This window comes from Agelaius tricolor, unplaced genomic scaffold (genome assembly GCF_023055355.1).
Source record: "Agelaius tricolor isolate 1412-34295 unplaced genomic scaffold, bAgeTri1.0.p SCAF_30, whole genome shotgun sequence".
In the NCBI taxonomy this organism is placed as follows: domain Eukaryota; kingdom Metazoa; phylum Chordata; class Aves; order Passeriformes; family Icteridae; genus Agelaius; species Agelaius tricolor.
The window spans coordinates 2843803-2860489 of NW_027269290.1; the positions used below are offsets into that span (position 1 = coordinate 2843803).

The following is a 16687-nucleotide window of genomic DNA, read 5'->3' on the forward strand; positions in this document are numbered from 1 at the left end:
AGAAGGGGGTTGTGTGTGCCTTCATGCCTTGGGTTTGGGGGTGCCCAGGGTGATGTGGGAGGGTCAGGGGGCGGATTCCGAGCGGCGGTGGCAGCGGCAGCGCTGGCGGGAGGCCCGGGCACTGAGCCTGCAGCGCTGACGCCACGGGGAGGGGACAGGGGAGGGTCCTGTGCCGGTCCGTCCCAGTCCGTCCTGGTCCGTGCTCTCGCAGAGCGTCGGGCGCGTGTCACCATGGTGGTCACACTGGGCTACTGGGACATCCGTGGGGTGAGTGGCACCGAGGGGTGACAGTGGCACGCTGGGGACGGGGGTGGGCACGGCCGGGGGAGTGTTGGGGGTCCCAGAGCGATGTGGGGGTGCTGGGGGTCCCGGGGTGTGGGGGAGAGGTCCGGGGGGCTTTGGGGTGCCAAAAGCGGGTGCTGTGCCCCCCAGCTGGCCCACGCCATCCGCCTGCTGCTGGAGTACACCGAGACCCCGTACCAGGAGCGCCAGTACCGCCCCGGCCCAGGTGAGGGGGGCACGGGGGTGTGACCACAAATCCCCCCCGCCCCCGCCCCCAACCCCTCGATCCCGCTCTGTCAGAAGGGGGGGGACGCCCCCCCTTGGCAGCGTGTCCCGCCACCCCCTCCCGCCAGCTCGGGGCTGTCACCTTTGTCCCCCTGTGAAAGGACCTTGACCCCTCTCAGGGCCAACGTTCTCCCGTGTCTGTCCCGGGACGGGTCAGAGGCTGTCCCGGGGCGGGGGGGGGACACTGGGGAACACCCCCAGTGCTGTGGGGCAGAGGGTCTGGGGAAGGGGGGGGAACACCCCCAGTGCCCGCACCCCCCAGTGCTGTGAGTGCCATGAGGGGGGCAGAGATTCTGGGGGGGGGAACGGACACCCCCAATGCCTGCACCCCCCAGTGCTGTGGGTGCCATGAGGGGGGCAGAGGGTCTGGGGGAGCCCCCCCCCCCCAATCTCTCTGCCCCTCCAGCCCCTGACTATGACCCGAGCGACTGGACCAACGAAAAGGAGAAGCTGGGGCTCGACTTCCCCAACGTAGGTGATGGGGGGCGTGTATGGGGGGTTTAGGGGGGGTCTCCCGGGCTGACCCCCACCCCCGGCACCCGCAGCTCCCGTACCTCATCGACGGCACCACCAAACTGACCCAGAGCAACGCCATCCTGCGCTACATCGCCCGCAAGCACAACATGTGTGAGTGGGGGCGTCCCTGTCACTGGGGTTTGTAGGGGGTGGGCTGTGAAAAACGCCAATCGCTTGTTTTTTAAAAGTTTAAAAGTGTAATGATAATAAAAATATAATATATATAATATAATATAATATAATATAATATAATATAATATAATATAATATAATATATTAGTATATAATAGTATAGTATATACTAGTATATAATATATAATATTATATATATAATATTATACTACTGCTATTATAAAAATAACAATATAATTAGAGTAATAATAATTCAGACAATTTGGATTAGGACAATATGGGACAATAAAAACAAAGAGTTATGGGCAGTCCGGGTACCTCTTTCTGGGCAAAATAAGTGCGAAAAAGGACCCACATCAACAGAGGATTAACCCTTAAAAGCAATGGCCTGTTGCATATTCATACACCTCATACATGATACATAAATTCCATTAAAACAAAGGATTCTGTCTGGTCAGTGTCACTTTCTTCCTCCTAATCCTGACGGTATCTTCAGGACTGAGCAAGGCAGGAAGAAGTTCGTTTCTCCTGATAATGGAGCAATAAATTCCCTTTCTCTGACAGATTCAGGTGTCCTGTGGCTGCTGTCTAGTGCCAGTACTGTCACTGTTAGGCTGGATGTGACACACACATGATCAGGGTCCAAGACCAAAAATTTTTTATTCTGCATGTTCTCTAGTTTATATACTCTTAACAAGGCATGATCTTAAGTCATTAACTACACCACAATAATTTATTATATTCATTGGTGCAGAGCAATTAACGTCAATATAATTAGCAAAAGTTTTACAGAAATTTAATAAGGCACTTATACACATCTACTTAGGCACGTAGTCTAGTTTACAAAAATTTCATGTATCTTTTCTAATCTGTTTCTATGCTGATGGCCTTGCCTTCTTCCTTGCTATGGATACATTTTAAAATCATCAATTGTTACTTCTATTAACTCAGCTTTGCTTGCAGGCCAGCTGTCAAACCCCTCCACAAGTGCCTCATTCCTTTCTTAAAAAAATATCTCACATACATGGTTTCTATTTTAACATTATGTTATAACCTGAACTATATTTAACACGCTACTTAAAAAATTAATACAGCATAACTTTCTAGCACAACACGTATAATATTAATTTTAATATTTGCAAAAAGCCAATCATAAAATATGCATTTTTCACATGGGCTGACACCTCCCCACCCTGCAGGTGGTGAGACAGAGGAGGAGAAGCAGCGTGTGGACCTGCTGGAAAACCAGCTCATGGATTTGAGGATGAATTTCGCCCGGCTCTGCTACAGCCCTGACTTTGTGAGTGCCCCTGGGGGGGCCACGGGGGGACAGATCCACCCTGTGGTGGTGTTTGAGGGAAGAGATGAGAATCTTGGCTCCATGTTTCAGAAGGCTGATTTATTATTTTATGATATATGTTATATTAAAAGAAAATGCTATACTAAAGCTACACTAAAGAAGGAGAAAGGATTTCATCAGAAGGCAAGAAAATAATGATAACAAAATCTTGTGACTGACCAGAGAGTCTGAGCCAGCTGACTGTGATTGGCCATTAATTAGAAACAACCACATGAGACCAACCCCAGATGCACCTGTTGCATCCCACAGCAGCAGATAACCATTGTTTGCATTTCGTTTCTGAGGCCTCTCAGTTTCTCAGGAGAAAAAATCCTGGCAAAAGGATTTTCCATCAAATAAATCAGTGACATCCCCCCTGTGGGGACACTGAGCCACCCCTGGCACTGGGGGTGATGCCCCGGGGTTCTGGGGGGAGCAGCCCCCAAACTGTGCCCCCCTGCCCTGCAGGAGAAGCTGAAGCCGGCGTTCCTGGAGCAGCTGCCCAAGAAGCTGCAGGAGCTGTCGCGGTTCCTGGGCTCCCGGCCCTGGTTTGCAGGGCAGAAGGTTGGTGGGGGATGCTGGGGGGTTTTGGGGGGGTCCCTGTGGGGTCTGACCGCCCCTGGCCCTCCCCCAGCTCACCTTCGTGGACTTCCTGGCCTATGATGTGCTGGACCAGCAGCGCATGTTCGTGCCCGAGTGCCCCGAGCTGCAGGGGAACCTGGCGCAGTTCCTGCAGCGCTTCGAGGTGAGCGGGGCCGGGACAGCCCGGGGCCACGGCGGTGTCCCGGCCCCGCCTCCGTCCCTGACACTCGGTGTCACCATTCCCCCGCCCGCTGTGCCCTCACCACCCCCAACACCTCAGTGCTGTGTCCTTGTCCCAAGCCCCGTCCTTAAATCCCCGGTGTTTGTCTCCATCCCATTCCTGTCACCCCTGTGACCCCTGCCCTGACTCCTGGTGTCCCAATCCCTGTCCCTGACACCCCGGTGTCCCCATCACTGACATCCCAATGTCCCCATCTCATTCCTGACACTCCAATGTCCCTGTCCCAATTCCTGATGCTTCAGGTTCCATTTCTGTCCCCATCCCTGACCCCCTGGTGTTCTCATTCCTGTCCCCAACACCCCGATGTCCCTGTCCCCATCTCAGCCATCCCAGTCACTTCATCCCTGTCCCAAACACTCCAGTGTCCCTGTCCCCATCCCAGCCACCCCAGTGTCCCTATCCCAGCCACCCCAGTGTCCCCATCCCTGTCCCCAACACCCCAGTGTCCCTTTCCCCATCTCAGACATCCCTGTCCCAAGCACCCTGATGTCCCTGTGCCCATCCCAGCCACCCCAGTGTCCCCACCCCTGTCCCCGTGGTGTGTCCCTGTCCCCACGTGTCCCCATGTGTCCCCAGGCCCTGGACAAGGTCTCTGCCTACATGCGCTCGGGGCGCTTCATGAAGACCCCGATTTTCTGGCGCACGGCCAAGTGGTGCAACACCAAGGAATGAGGGGCTGACCCCCCCTGCGCCCCCAAACCACCCTCAGAGCTCCCCAATAAACCTCGGGGGGCTCCCCCTCCCTTATCTGTGCCGTGTGGGGTGCCCTGAGCTGCCGAGGGGCTGCGGTGGGAGCTGGGGTGACCTCGCATTTGTGGGGTGACCCCTGGGGGTGTGGGACCCTCCTGGGTCTGGGATGGGGGGAGCCATTCCTGGGGACATCCCCGGGATAAGGGGGACCCCCGTGGAGGCTGTGGGGAGCAAGGTGGGGTCCCCATTCTCCCCAGGATAGTGAGACCCCCCTGCAGGTGAGGGGGGACCCCGATGAAGCTTGAGGGGTGGGTCACAGAGGGACTCATGGCCCCCAGGATAAGGGGGTTCCCATGGAGTTTGGGGGGTTGCAAATTTCCCCCAGGAAAAGGGGGGGACCCCAAAGGAATTTAAAGGGACTGCAGAAGAATTAAAAGGAATTTATAGGAATTTAAAGGAATTTAAGGGGCTGCAAAGCCCCAGAACAAGGGGGTTCCCATGGAGTTTCGGGGATTGAAAATTTCCGCCAGAAAAAGGGGGAACGCTAAAGGAATTTAAAGGGGCTGCAGAGGAATTTATAGGAATTTATAGGAATTTATAGGAATTTAAAGGAATTTAAGAGGCTGCAGAATAAGGCGGCCCCATGGAGTTTGTGGGGTGGCAGTGCCCCCAGAATAAAGTGGTGCCGTGGGGATGGATGGGGTGTGCCACAGAACCCCTCGGATAGGGAGGACCCCATGGAATATAGGGGGTCACAAAGCCACGGGCATGGGGAGGGTCACAGAACCCCCTGTTATGGGGGACCCCCATAGAACTTGGGGTGGCCTCAGACACCCCAGGATAAGGGGCACCCCCTGGAGTTCGGGGCGCTCACAGAACCCTGCAGACAAGGGGGTTCCCATGACGATGGGAGGGTCGCAGAACTCCCGGGATAAGGGGGAACCCCACGGGGTTTGGGGGGTTGTGGAGCCCCCGGGATAGGGGGGGTCCGTGCGGGCGGGGGGGAGGCACAGAACCCTCTGCTAAGGGGGACCCCGCGGAGCCTCGGGATAAAGGGGGACCCCCGGGATGAGGGGGATCCGATAAGGGGGAATCCCGGGATAAGGGGGACCCCCCAGGGATAAGGGGGGTCCCCCCAGGGATAAGAGGGTTCCGTGCGGGGCAGGGGGGAGCCACAGAACCCTCGGCTAAGGGGGCCCCGCGGAGCTTGGGGGGGCGCGGAGCCCCGGGATAAAAGGGACCCCCGGGATAAGGGGGGATAAGGGGCATCCCCGGGATAAGGGGAAGTCCCGGGATAAGAGGGACCCCTGGGATAAGGGGGACCCCCGTGGAATCCGGTCCCGTTAAGCCCCGCCCCCATGTGGGCGTGTCCGTGTCACGGGGGGGGCGGGGCAGCGATCGCGCGGCCATGGCGGTGTTGGGGTACTGGGACATCCGCGGGGTGAGCGGGGACCCCCGGGACACTCCCGGGACAGCCCCGCGCGGGGCAGGGGCTGCGCGCACCCCAAAGGCGCCTCCGGGGGTCCCCCTGCGCGTTTTGGGGGGGATTTAAGGGGTTTTCGGGGTTCCCCCCGGTTATTTGGGGGGTCCCTTTGGTATTTCGGGGATGTTCAGGGGGGTTTGTGGGGTCCCTGCTGGTTTCGGGGGTGGGGGCTGTGGTGGTTCCGCTGCACTCGGGTGGGGGCTTGGGGGGGCTCTGGGGTTCCCTTTTGGCTTGGGGGGGGGGCTCTGGGGACCCCTCTGAGCCTTTAGGGGGCAGCCAGGGGTCTGTGGGGGGTCCCACTGATCTTGTGGGGGGATGCGGGAGGTCCCTTTGGGCTTGTGGGGGTCTTCGGGGGTCTCCCCTGGCTTTTGGGGGTTTGAGGGGGGTGTTCGGGGGTCTCCTGTGTCTTTGGGGCAGTTGTGGGGGTCCCTCTGGTGTTTTGGGGGAGGCGGCTCTGGCCCCTCCTCCACCCCCACTCCTCATTAGCACATTCCTAATGAGCTCTAATGAGGCTCCCTCATTAGTCTTTGGGGGCGAGCCTTGGGGGGCTCTGACGAGTCCGTGGGGGTCTCTCTGTTGTTTTGGGGGGTCTTGGGCTGCCCTCCTAACCTTGGGAGGAGCTGTGGGAGCCCCTCTGGTGCTTGCGGGGTCTGTGGGGACCCTCAGGTGTTTTGGGGAAGCTGTGGGAGGTCTCCTTGAACTTTTGGGGGTGGTCTGGGATGAATTGTGGGGTCCTGCTGCACTTGGGGGTGGGAGGATGTTGCTTTTGGGAGGGGGGTCCCCCTGTGCAGGGGGTGCTGACTGGGGGTGCTAGGTAGGGGGGGCAGTTTGCCCTCCCCTGTGCCTCAGTTTCCCCCTGTGTGAGGCAGCTGCAGGCTCACGTTTGGGGGCTGTTTTTGGGGTGTCTCACTGATCCCCCTCCCCAGCTCGCCCACGCCATCCGCCTGCTCCTGGAGTACACAGAGACACCCTATGAGGACAAACTCTACAGCTGTGGGGAAGGTGAGGGGGCTCAGGGGGTCCCCACACCACCCTCAGCCTCTTTTGGGGCTTTTAGGGGGACACAACATCCCCCAAACCCCCCCTTCCCTTGCAGCTCCCAACTATGATAAGAGCCAATGGATCAATGAGAAGGAGAAGCTGGGGCTGGACTTCCCCAACGTAGGTGTCAGGGGCTGGGGGGGCTGGGGCTGTCTGGCTGTCCTGGTGTCCCCATGTCCCTCTGTCCCCATGTCCCTCTGTCCCTCCAGCTGCCCTACTTCATCGATGGCCCCACCAAACTGACCCAGAGCAACGCCATCCTGCGCTACATCGCCCGCAAGCACAACATGTGTGAGTGGGGGAGAGGGGGTGGGAGAGGGGTGGGAGTGAGCTTGGAGTGGGGTTAAAGTTGGGGTTGGAGTGGGCTGGGAGTGGGGCTGGAGTTGGATTAAATTGGGGCTTGGAGTGGGGCTGGAGTTAGGGCTGGAGTGGGTTTAGAGTTGGGATTGGAGTCGAGATGGGAGTGGGATTCAAGCTGGGATTGGACCTGGGATTGCAGTGGGATTAAACCTGGGATTAGAGTGGAGTTGGAGTGGGCTTGGAGTTAGGCTGGAGTGGGATTGGAGTTGGGGTTAAATTTGGGATTGGAGTTGGGATTGGAGTGGGGCTGGAGTTGGATTAAATTTGGGGTTGGAGTGGGTTTGGAGTTAGGGCTGGAGTGGGTTTGGAGTGGGATTGGAGTGGGATTAAAACTGAGATTGGAGTGGGACTGGAGTGGGCTTGGAATTTGGATTAAATTTGGGATTGGAGTTGGGATTGGAGTGGGGCTGGAGTTGGATTAAATTTAGGGTTGGAGTGGGTTTGGAGTTGGGCTGGAGTGGGATTAAAACTGGGTTTGGAATGGGGCTGGAGTTGGATTAAATTTGGGCTTGGAGTGAGTTTGGAGTTGGATTGAAGTTGGGGTTGGAGTAGGGTTGGAATTGAGTTGAGGTTGGAGTAGGGTTAGTCTTAGGGTTGGGATGGGAGCTGGAATTGGAGTTTGGTTGGAGTTGGGATTGGAGTAGGGCTGGAATTGAATTGGGATTCAGTTGGGCTTGGTTTGGGGCTGGAGCTGGACTGGGGTGCAGGTTGGAGCTTAAAGGGACCCACAGGCAGGAGTGGGGCTGGGGTCAGGGAGGGTTTGGGCCCCCAGTGCTGACCTCCCTGTGCAGGTGGTGAGACAGAGGAGGAGATCCTGCGTGTGGACATGCTGGAGAACCAGATCATGGATTTCCGCATGAGCCTTGTCATGGTCTGCTACAACCCTGACTTTGTGAGTGTCCTGCAGGCTGGGGGACCCCGTGCCAGCACTGGGGACCCCAGACTGGGAGGGTGCTCCCCAGGGTGGCAGTCTGGGGCTGCCCATCCTCACCCCTTCCCTCCTCCCTCAGGAGAAGCTCAAGCCGGGCTACCTGGAGCAGCTCCCGGGGAAACTGAAGCTCTTCTCCAACTTCCTGGGGGACAGAAAGTGGTTTGCAGGGGAGAAGGTACTGCCAGGGCTCCCGAGGGGGCTGAGGGGCTGGGGAGGGGGTTTGTCCTCACTGTGTCCCCCCGATGTCCCCAGCTGACCTTCGTGGACTTCCTCATGTTCGACGTGCTGGATCAGAACCGCATCTTTGAGCCCAAGTGCCTGGAGCCCTTCAAGAATCTCAAGGACTTTGTGGAGCGCTTTGGGGTGAGCAGGGGCACCCCGAGGTCACCCCTGGGTGGGGCTGCCGTGGTGGGGGCACCCCTGACCCTCTGTGTGTGTCCCCAGGCTCTGGAGAAGGTGGCTGCCTACTTGAAGTCCAGCCGTTTCCAGAAGATGCCCATCAACAACAAAATGGCCAAGTGGGGCAACAAGAACTTGTAGGAGCTCAGCTCGGGGCTCAGAGGGTGGGGGGAGTCCTAACCCAGCCCCTCCAGCACCCTCCACCCTTGGGGGGGGGACAGCACCACTGGCATGATGCCCCCCAAGGCAATAAATCATTTTTAGATGTGGCACCCTGAGCCCCCACAGGCCTTGTGGTGTTGGGGGTCACCTTAGTGCCCCCCACCTGTGGCCGGGGGGTTGGTGGGTGTCAGGTGAGGGGGGATCCCTGCCCCAAGGGGGGTCCCTGCCCCATGGGACCCAGTCCCCAGTGTGGCTGGGTTGGTTTGGGGCAGGAGCTCAGCCTGGTGCTGTTCCCAGGGTAAAGGAGCCCCGCGGCTCCCTTCTTCCCGCCCCCGCTCCTCATTAGCACATTCCTAATGAGCTTTAATGAGGCAGCCCTGACAAAGGCCGGGGGGGAGGGAGGGAGCGTTGGTGCCCTGCCACCCACCCAGGGTGCTGAGCGGGGTGGGCTGGGGACAGCCCTGTCCCCGGGGCCCCTTGCTGCCATCGGCTCGCCGAGATGGGGACCAGGGATGTGCCTTGGGTGCTGCGGGGGGTGAAATGATAGGTCCCCCTTCCTGCCCTTGGCCTTATCCCCCTGGTCCCTATTCCCCTATTCCCCTTGTTCCTCTCCCTGCCCTGGTCCCTATTCCCCTTGTCCCTATTCCCCTATTCCCCTTGTCCCTATTCCCCTATTCCCCTTGCCCCTATTCCCCTGGTCCCTATTCCCCTATTCCCCTTGTCCCTATTCCCCTATTCCCCTTGTCCCTATTCCCCTTGTCCCTATTCCCCTTGTCCCTATTCCCCTATTCCCCTTGTTCCTCTCCCTGCCCTGTCCCTATTCCCCTGGTCCCTATTCCCCTGGTCCCTATTCCCCTATTCCCCTTGTTCCTCTCCCTGCCCTGTCCCTATTCTCCTGGTCCCTATTCCCCTATTCCCCTTGTCCCTATTCCCCTGGTCCCTATCCCCTATTCCCCTGGTCCCTATCCCCTATTCCCCTTGTCCCTATTCCCCTATTCCCCTGGTCCCTATCCCCTTGTCCCTATTCCCCTATTCCCCTATTCCCCTTGTCCCTATTCCCCTATTCCCCTGGTCCCTATTCCCCTATTCCCCTTGTCCCTCTCCCTGCCCCGGGGTGCCCTCCAGACTGTGCACACCCTGCTGCTGACACTTTTATTTTCCACATCAGTCGCTTTACATTTTGGGGGTGCAAAGTCCCTTCGCAGTGCCCGAGCCCGCCGGGGGGGGTGCCTGCCCCCCTCCTTCCTTTGGGAGGGCCGTTCTCTGCCTTGGGGGGCCAGGCGGGATGTTGGGAGTGGGTTCGCCCCCAGGTCCAGCCGTTCCCAGGGTGCTCCCTCCGGGGCGGGGACGTGATGGGGACATCGGCGTGGCCTCGGTGGCTCAGTCCCTGGGACCGATCTGCGGAGAAAGGGATGGGAGGGGAGGGGGCGTGGGGATGAGGGTCCCTCCCCCCCCCATGGCCAGCCCGAGCCCGGGGGTCCCACACGCATGAGTGAGGAGGGGCCGGGGGTCCCACAGCCACAGGGACACCCTGGGCCGGGAGGTCCCCCAAGGTCAGCCCGGGGGTGGGGAGGGGGCGTGGGGCCGGGGGTCCCGAGATGGGTGGGGGTACGGGGGCGGGAGTGCTCACCCCCAGGGATGTCCTGATCGGGGACAGCTTGAAGAGGATCCTGCGCCACTCCTCGGGACAGACCCCTCGCAGCTCGGCCGGGCTCATCTGCAGCAGTTCGTGTCCCCGCAGCACCCCCAGGGTCCGCACCGTGCTGGGATGGGGGGCGCAGGGGTGAGCCGGGCTCGCCCCCAGCCCCAAATGGACCCAGGCGGGTTCTGGGCGGGGAAGGGGGGCTCAAGGGACCACCTACATCCGCGAGAAGCCCTTGTCCATCAGCCAGGCTGTCACCTCTGCCGGGGAGGAGCTGGGGTGCAGGGTGGGGGGACCGTCCTGCAGCGGGGGACACAGGGAGGGGACAAAGGGAGGGGACGTGGCGGTACCGCCGGCCACCCCCTGCTGGGGGGGGGTAAGAGGGGAAGGGATGGGAGAGGGGAAGGGATGGGAGAGGGGTCCCCCACCTGTCTGGAGCTGTGCCCCGGCTCCGGGAGGGGCTCCAGGATGTTGCCGGGCACGTGTCCCCTGTCCCCCCACTCGTCCTGCACCAGCCACCACTTCCTCTGCTGGTCCAGGACCTGGGCAGGTGACAAGGGGGGGCAGCTGGAGGGCAGGACCGCGGGGTCCCGACTGTGTCCCCCACCCAAGGAGGTGCCGCCCCGCTCCCACCTGCAGCGTGTCCCCCTTCCTGACGCTCAGCTCCCGCGAGTTCCTGGCCTGGAAGTCGTACAGGGCTCGGACCAGCCCCTGGGCAGGGAGCGGGGATCTGGCGGTGGGAAGGGGCTGCATCAGTGCCCAGATCCTGCCCCGAGCCTCCGCAGGCCAGGGACAGGGGGACACTCACTCCTGGCCGGGATGGTCCCTCCAGGCGCTGCCCGGTGCCTGTGCGGGGGGCAGGGACCGGGAAGGTCGCGACTGAACTGGGGAAACTGAGGCAGGCGCTGGGGCGTCCTGGAGGCTCCCCCGGCGCTCCTGCTCCATCACGGGGGGCAGCCACCCGTCCGAAAAAACCGGGGTGTACGCGGGCACCCGGTCGCTGTTGGGGTACTCGGGCCTACAACATCGGGGGGGGAGGCACCGCGGTGAGCGCTGGGACCCCCCCTCAAAACCAGAGCGCCCTTTGTCGGTGTCGGGGGCTGGAGCCCACCTGGATTTGTTCCAGGCGGTGCCGAGGCTCTTCCAGACGCCGTAATCGTCATCGCTCAGGGTCTCCTCGAGGAGCTGCAGCGCCTCGGGCAGGAGCAGCGGGCTCTGCACGTCCGGGGCCAGCCCGGGGCTGGGGCAGTGCCCGAGCACCTGCAGGGCACCGGGATGGGGGATTGAGGGGTGATCCCCACCCGTGTCACGCATTTCGGGGCGTGGGACCCGCTCCGGGGGCACTCACGAAGGACAGAGCTGAGAAGATGAGGCGCAGCAGCTCGGGGGGATCCGGCTCCCGCACGTAGGGGTGGCTCCGTCCCTATGGGGGGGGGGGAAGGTGTTTCCACAGAGCCCCCCCTGTCCTCACACAGCCCCCCCAGCCCCATGGAGCCCCCCCTGTCCTCACACAGCCCCCCCAGGCCCATGGAGCCCCCCCTGTCCTCACACAGCCCCCCCAGCCCCACAGGGCCCCCCCTGTCCTCACACAGCCCCCCCAGCCCCACAGAGCCCCCCTGTCTTCACACAGCCCCCCCAGCCCCACAGGGCCCCCCCTGTCCTCACAAAGCCCCCCCAGCCCCACAGAGTCCCCCAGCCCACCCCCACCTCTCATCCCTACACAGACCCTTGTCCCCATATGGCCCCTCCACCCCACAGCGCCCCTCGGCTCACCCACACCTCCCTCACCCCACAGAGCCCCACATTCTCATGCAATCCCCCATCCCCACACCCCCCTATTCCCACTGAGCCCCCCCCCATCCCCAGCGCCCCCCTTTCCCGACACAGCCCCCCCAGTTCCCATTTAGCCCCTTCCCCACATCCCCCCACCCCCAGCCGCCCCTTCCAGCCCTACCAACGCCACCTACCAAGAGGTTGAGGGCGTATTTCACCTTCTGGAAGAAATCCGTGTACTCATCCTTTGGGGGCAGCGCTGGAGGGGCACAGCTGGGGCTGGCACCGGGCTGGGCACCGGGCTGGGCACACCGGCACCCGAGCAGCCCCCGGGGACCCTCCCCTCCCTTCCCACCTGGCTTCTTCAGCTTCTTCTTCGTGCTGGCCGAGCTCAGCGCCGTTTTCAGCCGGCCCACGAAGAGCTCCAGGTCTCCCAGGACGTGGTTGAGGACCTCCTGTGGGTGCGGGGGGCGGTGGGTGCTGGGTGGGAGCCCGTCAGGGGTGAGGGGTCGGTCGGGTGGGCACTTACAACGTCCCGGTCCGCCTCGGGCACGGCCTGGTCGGGGGCTCGGCCCCGGGACACCTCCGGGAGCTGCGGCGCACCTGGGGACATCCCCAGCGTCACCGCTGCTCTGGGGAAACTGAGGCACGGCGCGCTCCCTCCCTGCCCCGGCCCCGACTCACGGTGATCCGAGGAGAGCGGCCCCCGCCAGGCCGGCGGGTGGGGGTCGGGCTCGGGGGGCTCTGCCCAGCGCTCCGGGGCCGCGTACGGGGGGGCCGGGCTGGGCGGCAGGTCCGGGGGGCTGCGGGGGCAGCGGGGAGGGAGGGGAGCAGAGGCTGAGCTGAGCCCCCCCCCCAGCTTGGGGCGGCTGTACCGGGGTGGGGGGGACAGAGGGTGAGCTGAGCACGGGGGGGTTGTACGGGATGGGGGACAGGGGTCTGTGTGTGGGGCAGGAGCGGGGCTGGCTCCGGGAGTGGGGTCTGGGGTCTGTGGGTGTGGGGGGGGAGGAGGAGGAGGCCAGTGATGGGAAATGGGGTGGGGAACGCTCTGTGCCCGTGGGGATGAGGGGACGCCGAGCTCGTGGGTGCCGGGGGAGGCGTCTGTGCCCACGGGGATGAGGAAGAGGGGGTGGGAGGGGAACTGAGCCCGTGGATGGGATGGGGGGGTCGGGCCCATGGGTGGGGCAGGATGAGCCCTGGATGGGGTGGGGGGGGGTTGTGTTCATGGGGTGGGGCAGGATGGGGGCACTGAGCCCATGGATGGTGTCGGGGGTTGTGTTTATGGGGTGGGGCAGGATGGGGGGGTTGTGTTTATGGGGTGGGGCAGGATGGGGGCCCTGAGCCCTGGATGGGGTGGGGGGGTTTGTGTTTATGGGGTGGGGCAGGATGGGGGCGCTGAGCCGGGAGCTGGGGCGCTGGGAAAAGGGCCCCCCCTCACCCCTCAGGTGGGGCTGTGTCTCTGCCCACAGGCAGGGGGGACTCTGGGGGGCTTTGGGACCACAAGGAGACCCCACCGCCAGACTCACCACAACTTTGGGGAGCGAGACTTTGGCCCCGGCCGAGCTGTGTCCAGGGAGGGGCCGCAGAGCCACTTACCCCCCATACCTGTGCCTGTAGCGATTGCTCTGCTCCTCCTTCCTCTGCCTCAGCACCTTCTCCAGGCTGCTCCTCAGCGTCTCTGCCTGGCACGGAGCCGCTGCAGTCAGAGCCCGTCCCGGGGGGCTGCCCCCCGTTTTTCCCCGCTCAGGGCTCACCCCCAGGCGCTCGCACTGGAAGAGCAGCACGCTGCTTCTCGCCGGGTTCCTCTCCTGGACGCTGATGGCCAGCACGGCGTTGTCCAGCCCGGCGGAGCATCCCTGCACGCTTCCCAGCGGGAACGCCTCCAGCTCCTCCTGCGAGGTGGAACACGGGGGATCAGTGGCTAGGAAAGGGTTAAAGGGGTGCGGGGGGATTGTGGGGTCGGGGTTGTGGGGTGTGAGGTTTCATGGGGGTGCTGGGGTGGCACAGGAGGGGGATAGCAGGGTTTGGGGAAGGGCTGTGGGTGCCAGGCTGGGGGGTGCCCAGATTGGGGGTGCCCGGGCTGTAGGAGCTGCCAGGGTGGGGAGCAGTGGGGTGGGCTGGGGGTGGGGGATACCTGGACAGGGGGCGGCCGGGATTTGGGGGTTCCCATAGCCAAGGAGTAGCGGAATTTGGGGTTCCCCTAGCAAGGGAGTCCCAAGATTTGGGGGTTCCCATAGCTAAGGAGTAACGGGATTTGGGGGATTCCATAGCCAAGGAGTACAGGGATTTGGGGGTTCAGTAGCCAGGGGGTGCCAGGATTCAGGGGATACTCTGGCCAGGGGACACCGGAATTTGGAGGTTCCAAATTCCAGGAAGTGCCAGGGTTTGGGGGGTTCCATAGCCAGGGGGTGCCAAGATTTCGGGGTTCAGTAGCCAGGGGGTGCCAGGATTTAGGGTATGCCCTGGCCAGGGGGTACCGGGGTTTCCCATAGCCAGGGGGTGCCAGGATTCAGGGGATACCTTGGCCACGGGCGCCGGAATTTGGGGTTCCCATATCCAGGGGGTACCGGGGTTTGGGGGGTTCTATAGCCAGGGGGTACCGGGGTTTGGGGGTTCCATAGCCAGGGGGTGCCAGGATCCAGGGGGTGCCCTGGCCAGGAGGTATCACATAGCCAGGGGGAGTCTGGGATCTGGGAGTTTCCATAGTCAGGGGTCCCAGGATTTAGGGGATACCGGGATTCAGGGGCTTCCCATAGCCCAGGGGGCGTCTGGGATTTGGGGTTCCCCATAGCCTGGGGTGCCAGCATTCAGGGGATACCCTGGCCAGAGATTTGGGGGTTCCCATAGCCCAGGGAGTGCCAGGATTCAGAGGATGCCCTGTCCGGGGGGGTTTGGGGGTTACCTTGCTCTCCACATCGCTCAGCACCAGCTCCTGGTCCGTGACCTCCAGGATGACGTCCTGGCCCCAGATCCGGCCCTGCTCCTGCAGCTCCCTCAGGCGCCTCAGGGAATCCTCGGCGCTGCGCAGCTCCCGCTCCAGGGGCACCGTCAGCAGGTGCTGGGGGGGACAGGGGGTCACCCGGTGTCACACGGGGTCACACGGTGTCACACGGTGTCACACGGTGTCACACGGGCCCCTGGCAAGACCGGGGGGCGCGGGGCACTTTGGGGGGGGCTTCTACCTCAACGTGGTGCTGGAAATCGTTGTGGAGCTTGAGCAGGGTCTGCCCGTAGTCCTTGCGCTGGTCTGAGGGCACAGGCAGGGTGAGGGGACAGGGACGAGCTGGGGGGGGGGCTGAAGGGGTTTTTGGGGTGCAGCCCTCACTCACTGTAAATGCCCTTCCCGGTGAGGCGGGCGAAGCTGTTGGAATGTCGGAGCGGGGCCCTGTCGTCATATTCGCTCCTGGACGGACAGACGGACATTGACGCGCCCTGTCCCCCTGTCCCGCCCAGCCCTCGGGGTGCCCAGGGTGGCGCTCACCGGGAGGGGCTGCTGCTCCAGCGGCCGACGGGGTCTCCCATCCTGCCGGGGAGCAGCCAGAGCGTCTGGGTCCTGCTGTGGGATCCTGGGCACGGTCCTTGTGTCACCCCCGATGTGTCCCCAGGCCCCCAGCCCGGGCGGTGCCCTGGCTCAGGTGACCGCCCCGACCCTCCCTCCCCAGTCCCCCCGCTCCATCCCGGTCCCCCGTCCCCCCCTTGTCCCGAGATGGGGTCGCTGTCCCCGGGGTGTCCCCCTCACCTCGGTGCTGGCTCTGCTGCTCGGGCCGTGCCTGCGGACGGTGACAGGGCAGGGGACAGGGCTTGTCACCGGCACCGCACCCAGCTGCTCTTTGCCCTCTCGTTAAAGCGGGGGAGGGACGCTGGGGACACGAGCACCTGGCACCGCCACCACCTCCGCAATCACCCTGGCACCCCCACCCGCGGCAGGGCGTGCTGGCCCCGGGGCATCCAGCGGGGAATGAGGCCCAGGCTGTCCCCAAGGTCCCCCGCCCCGGGGCTGGGCGGCGGTGACGTCCCGCAGGCAGGCAGGGACCTGTCACCCTGTCACCCTGTCACCCTGTCACCCTGTCACCCTGTCACCCGCAGGACTCTGTGCCCTTGGCCGCAGGGCGAGCCCGGGCTCACCCCGAAGCTGTCACTGCCCGGCAAATCCTCCCAGGGTGGTTTGTGGCCAGGCCGGGGCCGGGGCCGGGGTGAGGGTCCAGGATTTGGGTGAAGGATGGATGCAGGAATCATCATCCCCAGAGCCGTGGGGTCCGCTTGGCCGGGGGGACACAGGGTGGCCGGGGGGACACGGGGTGGCCGGGGTCGTGTCTCTGGGGTTGGAGTGACCCACTGAGCCACCTCTCCCAGCACAGGGTTGTGAGGTTTGGGTTCATTTTAAGCCTTTTGGCTTCTCCGGTACAATTTAGGCGGTGATGGATCAGCTGGGCCGTGTCCCCTGTGTCCCCGAGGGTCCCATTTGTGCTCCCCAGTCCCCCAGGCTGTCACATTCCTGCTCACCTCCTCTCTGCTTTTTTTCCCCAGGTCTGTGGACCAAACCGACCCCACCACGGGGGACCCTGGCATCCCCCAGTGTTACACGGAGCAGGCGACCCCCTTGGGGAGTGTTCAGGGACAGCGGGCAGACACTCACGGGCCGAACCGAGGGGAGCGGGTATTGGGGAGCCGGGAATTCCCCCCAAGGGGCGCCGGTCGTGCCTCAGTTTCCCCGGCCGGGGAGGGGCAGGGTGCAGTCCCCACTGCGGCCACGAAGGGGCAGCACGTTCCCGCGGCCCCCGCTGTGTCACCCCCCCCCCCCCCAAGCGTGTCACCCCTCCCGAGGTGTC

The 16687-nt window shown here is 62.8% G+C and overlaps 3 protein-coding genes across 4 annotated transcripts; 2 read left to right on the forward strand and 1 right to left on the reverse strand.

Moving 5' to 3' along the window:
- The first annotated feature begins 121 nt into the window (after positions 1-121).
- LOC139601121 (glutathione S-transferase 2) lies at positions 122-4126 on the forward strand. Of its 2 annotated transcripts, none has more exons than XM_071449887.1 (8): positions 122-267; positions 433-508; positions 974-1038; positions 1113-1194; positions 2415-2515; positions 3023-3118; positions 3189-3299; positions 3954-4126. In XM_071449887.1, exons 1-8 carry the CDS (start codon positions 232-234, stop codon positions 4047-4049), a joined length of 663 nt encoding a protein of 220 aa, XP_071305988.1. In that variant the 5' UTR covers positions 122-231; the 3' UTR covers positions 4050-4126. The 2 variants fall into 2 exon arrangements, with proteins under 2 accessions (XP_071305988.1, XP_071305989.1); XM_071449888.1 differs by lacking the exon at positions 3954-4126 and adding an exon at positions 3417-3945.
- Positions 4127-5397: 1271 nt separating this feature from the next.
- LOC139601122 (glutathione S-transferase Mu 1-like) lies at positions 5398-8553 on the forward strand. The gene is made up of 8 exons (XM_071449889.1): positions 5398-5508; positions 6477-6552; positions 6647-6711; positions 6801-6882; positions 7743-7843; positions 7962-8057; positions 8135-8245; positions 8327-8553. The coding sequence occupies exons 1-8, from the start codon at positions 5476-5478 to the stop codon at positions 8420-8422; spliced, it is 660 nt and encodes a 219-aa protein (XP_071305990.1). The 5' UTR covers positions 5398-5475; the 3' UTR covers positions 8423-8553.
- A 1146-nt stretch (positions 8554-9699) lies between these two features.
- EPS8L3 (EPS8 signaling adaptor L3) lies at positions 9700-15380 on the reverse strand. Its single transcript, XM_071449924.1, has 16 exons — positions 15340-15380; positions 15188-15261; positions 15041-15105; positions 14761-14916; positions 13613-13750; positions 13464-13540; positions 12214-12338; positions 12053-12117; positions 11434-11508; positions 11197-11345; positions 10894-11103; positions 10719-10815; positions 10514-10627; positions 10306-10385; positions 10074-10206; positions 9700-9841 (listed from the first exon to the last, which is right to left on the reverse strand). Exons 1-16 carry the CDS (start codon positions 15378-15380, stop codon positions 9824-9826), a joined length of 1617 nt encoding a protein of 538 aa, XP_071306025.1. The 3' UTR covers positions 9700-9823.
- Positions 15381-16687: the final 1307 nt, after the last annotated feature.

What these genes read in the sequence shown, in the direction of transcription:
- LOC139601122 (XM_071449889.1), top strand. Translation starts at nt 5,476, where the DNA reads ATGGCGGTGTTGGGGTACTGGGACATCCGCGGG. An exon ending in CGCCCGCAAGCACAACATGT is followed by an intron (nt 6,883 to 7,742) that starts GTGAGTGGGGGA and finishes CTCCCTGTGCAG; the next exon opens with GTGGTGAGACAGAGGAGGAG. An exon ending in AGTGGTTTGCAGGGGAGAAG is followed by an intron (nt 8,058 to 8,134) that starts GTACTGCCAGGG and finishes CGATGTCCCCAG; the next exon opens with CTGACCTTCGTGGACTTCCT.
- LOC139601121 (XM_071449887.1), top strand. Translation starts at nt 232, where the DNA reads ATGGTGGTCACACTGGGCTACTGGGACATCCGTGGG. An exon ending in CGCCCGCAAGCACAACATGT is followed by an intron (nt 1,195 to 2,414) that starts GTGAGTGGGGGC and finishes CCCACCCTGCAG; the next exon opens with GTGGTGAGACAGAGGAGGAG. An exon ending in TCTGCTACAGCCCTGACTTT is followed by an intron (nt 2,516 to 3,022) that starts GTGAGTGCCCCT and finishes CCTGCCCTGCAG; the next exon opens with GAGAAGCTGAAGCCGGCGTT.
- EPS8L3 (XM_071449924.1), bottom strand. Translation starts at nt 15,380, where the DNA reads ATGGGAGACCCCGTCGGCCGCTGGAGCAGCAGCCCCTCCCG. An exon ending in CACCGGGAAGGGCATTTACA is followed by an intron (nt 15,106 to 15,187) that starts GTGAGTGAGGGC and finishes CTGTGCCCTCAG; the next exon opens with ACCAGCGCAAGGACTACGGG. An exon ending in AGGGACCATCCCGGCCAGGA is followed by an intron (nt 10,816 to 10,893) that starts GTGAGTGTCCCC and finishes TCCCACCGCCAG; the next exon opens with ATCCCCGCTCCCTGCCCAGG.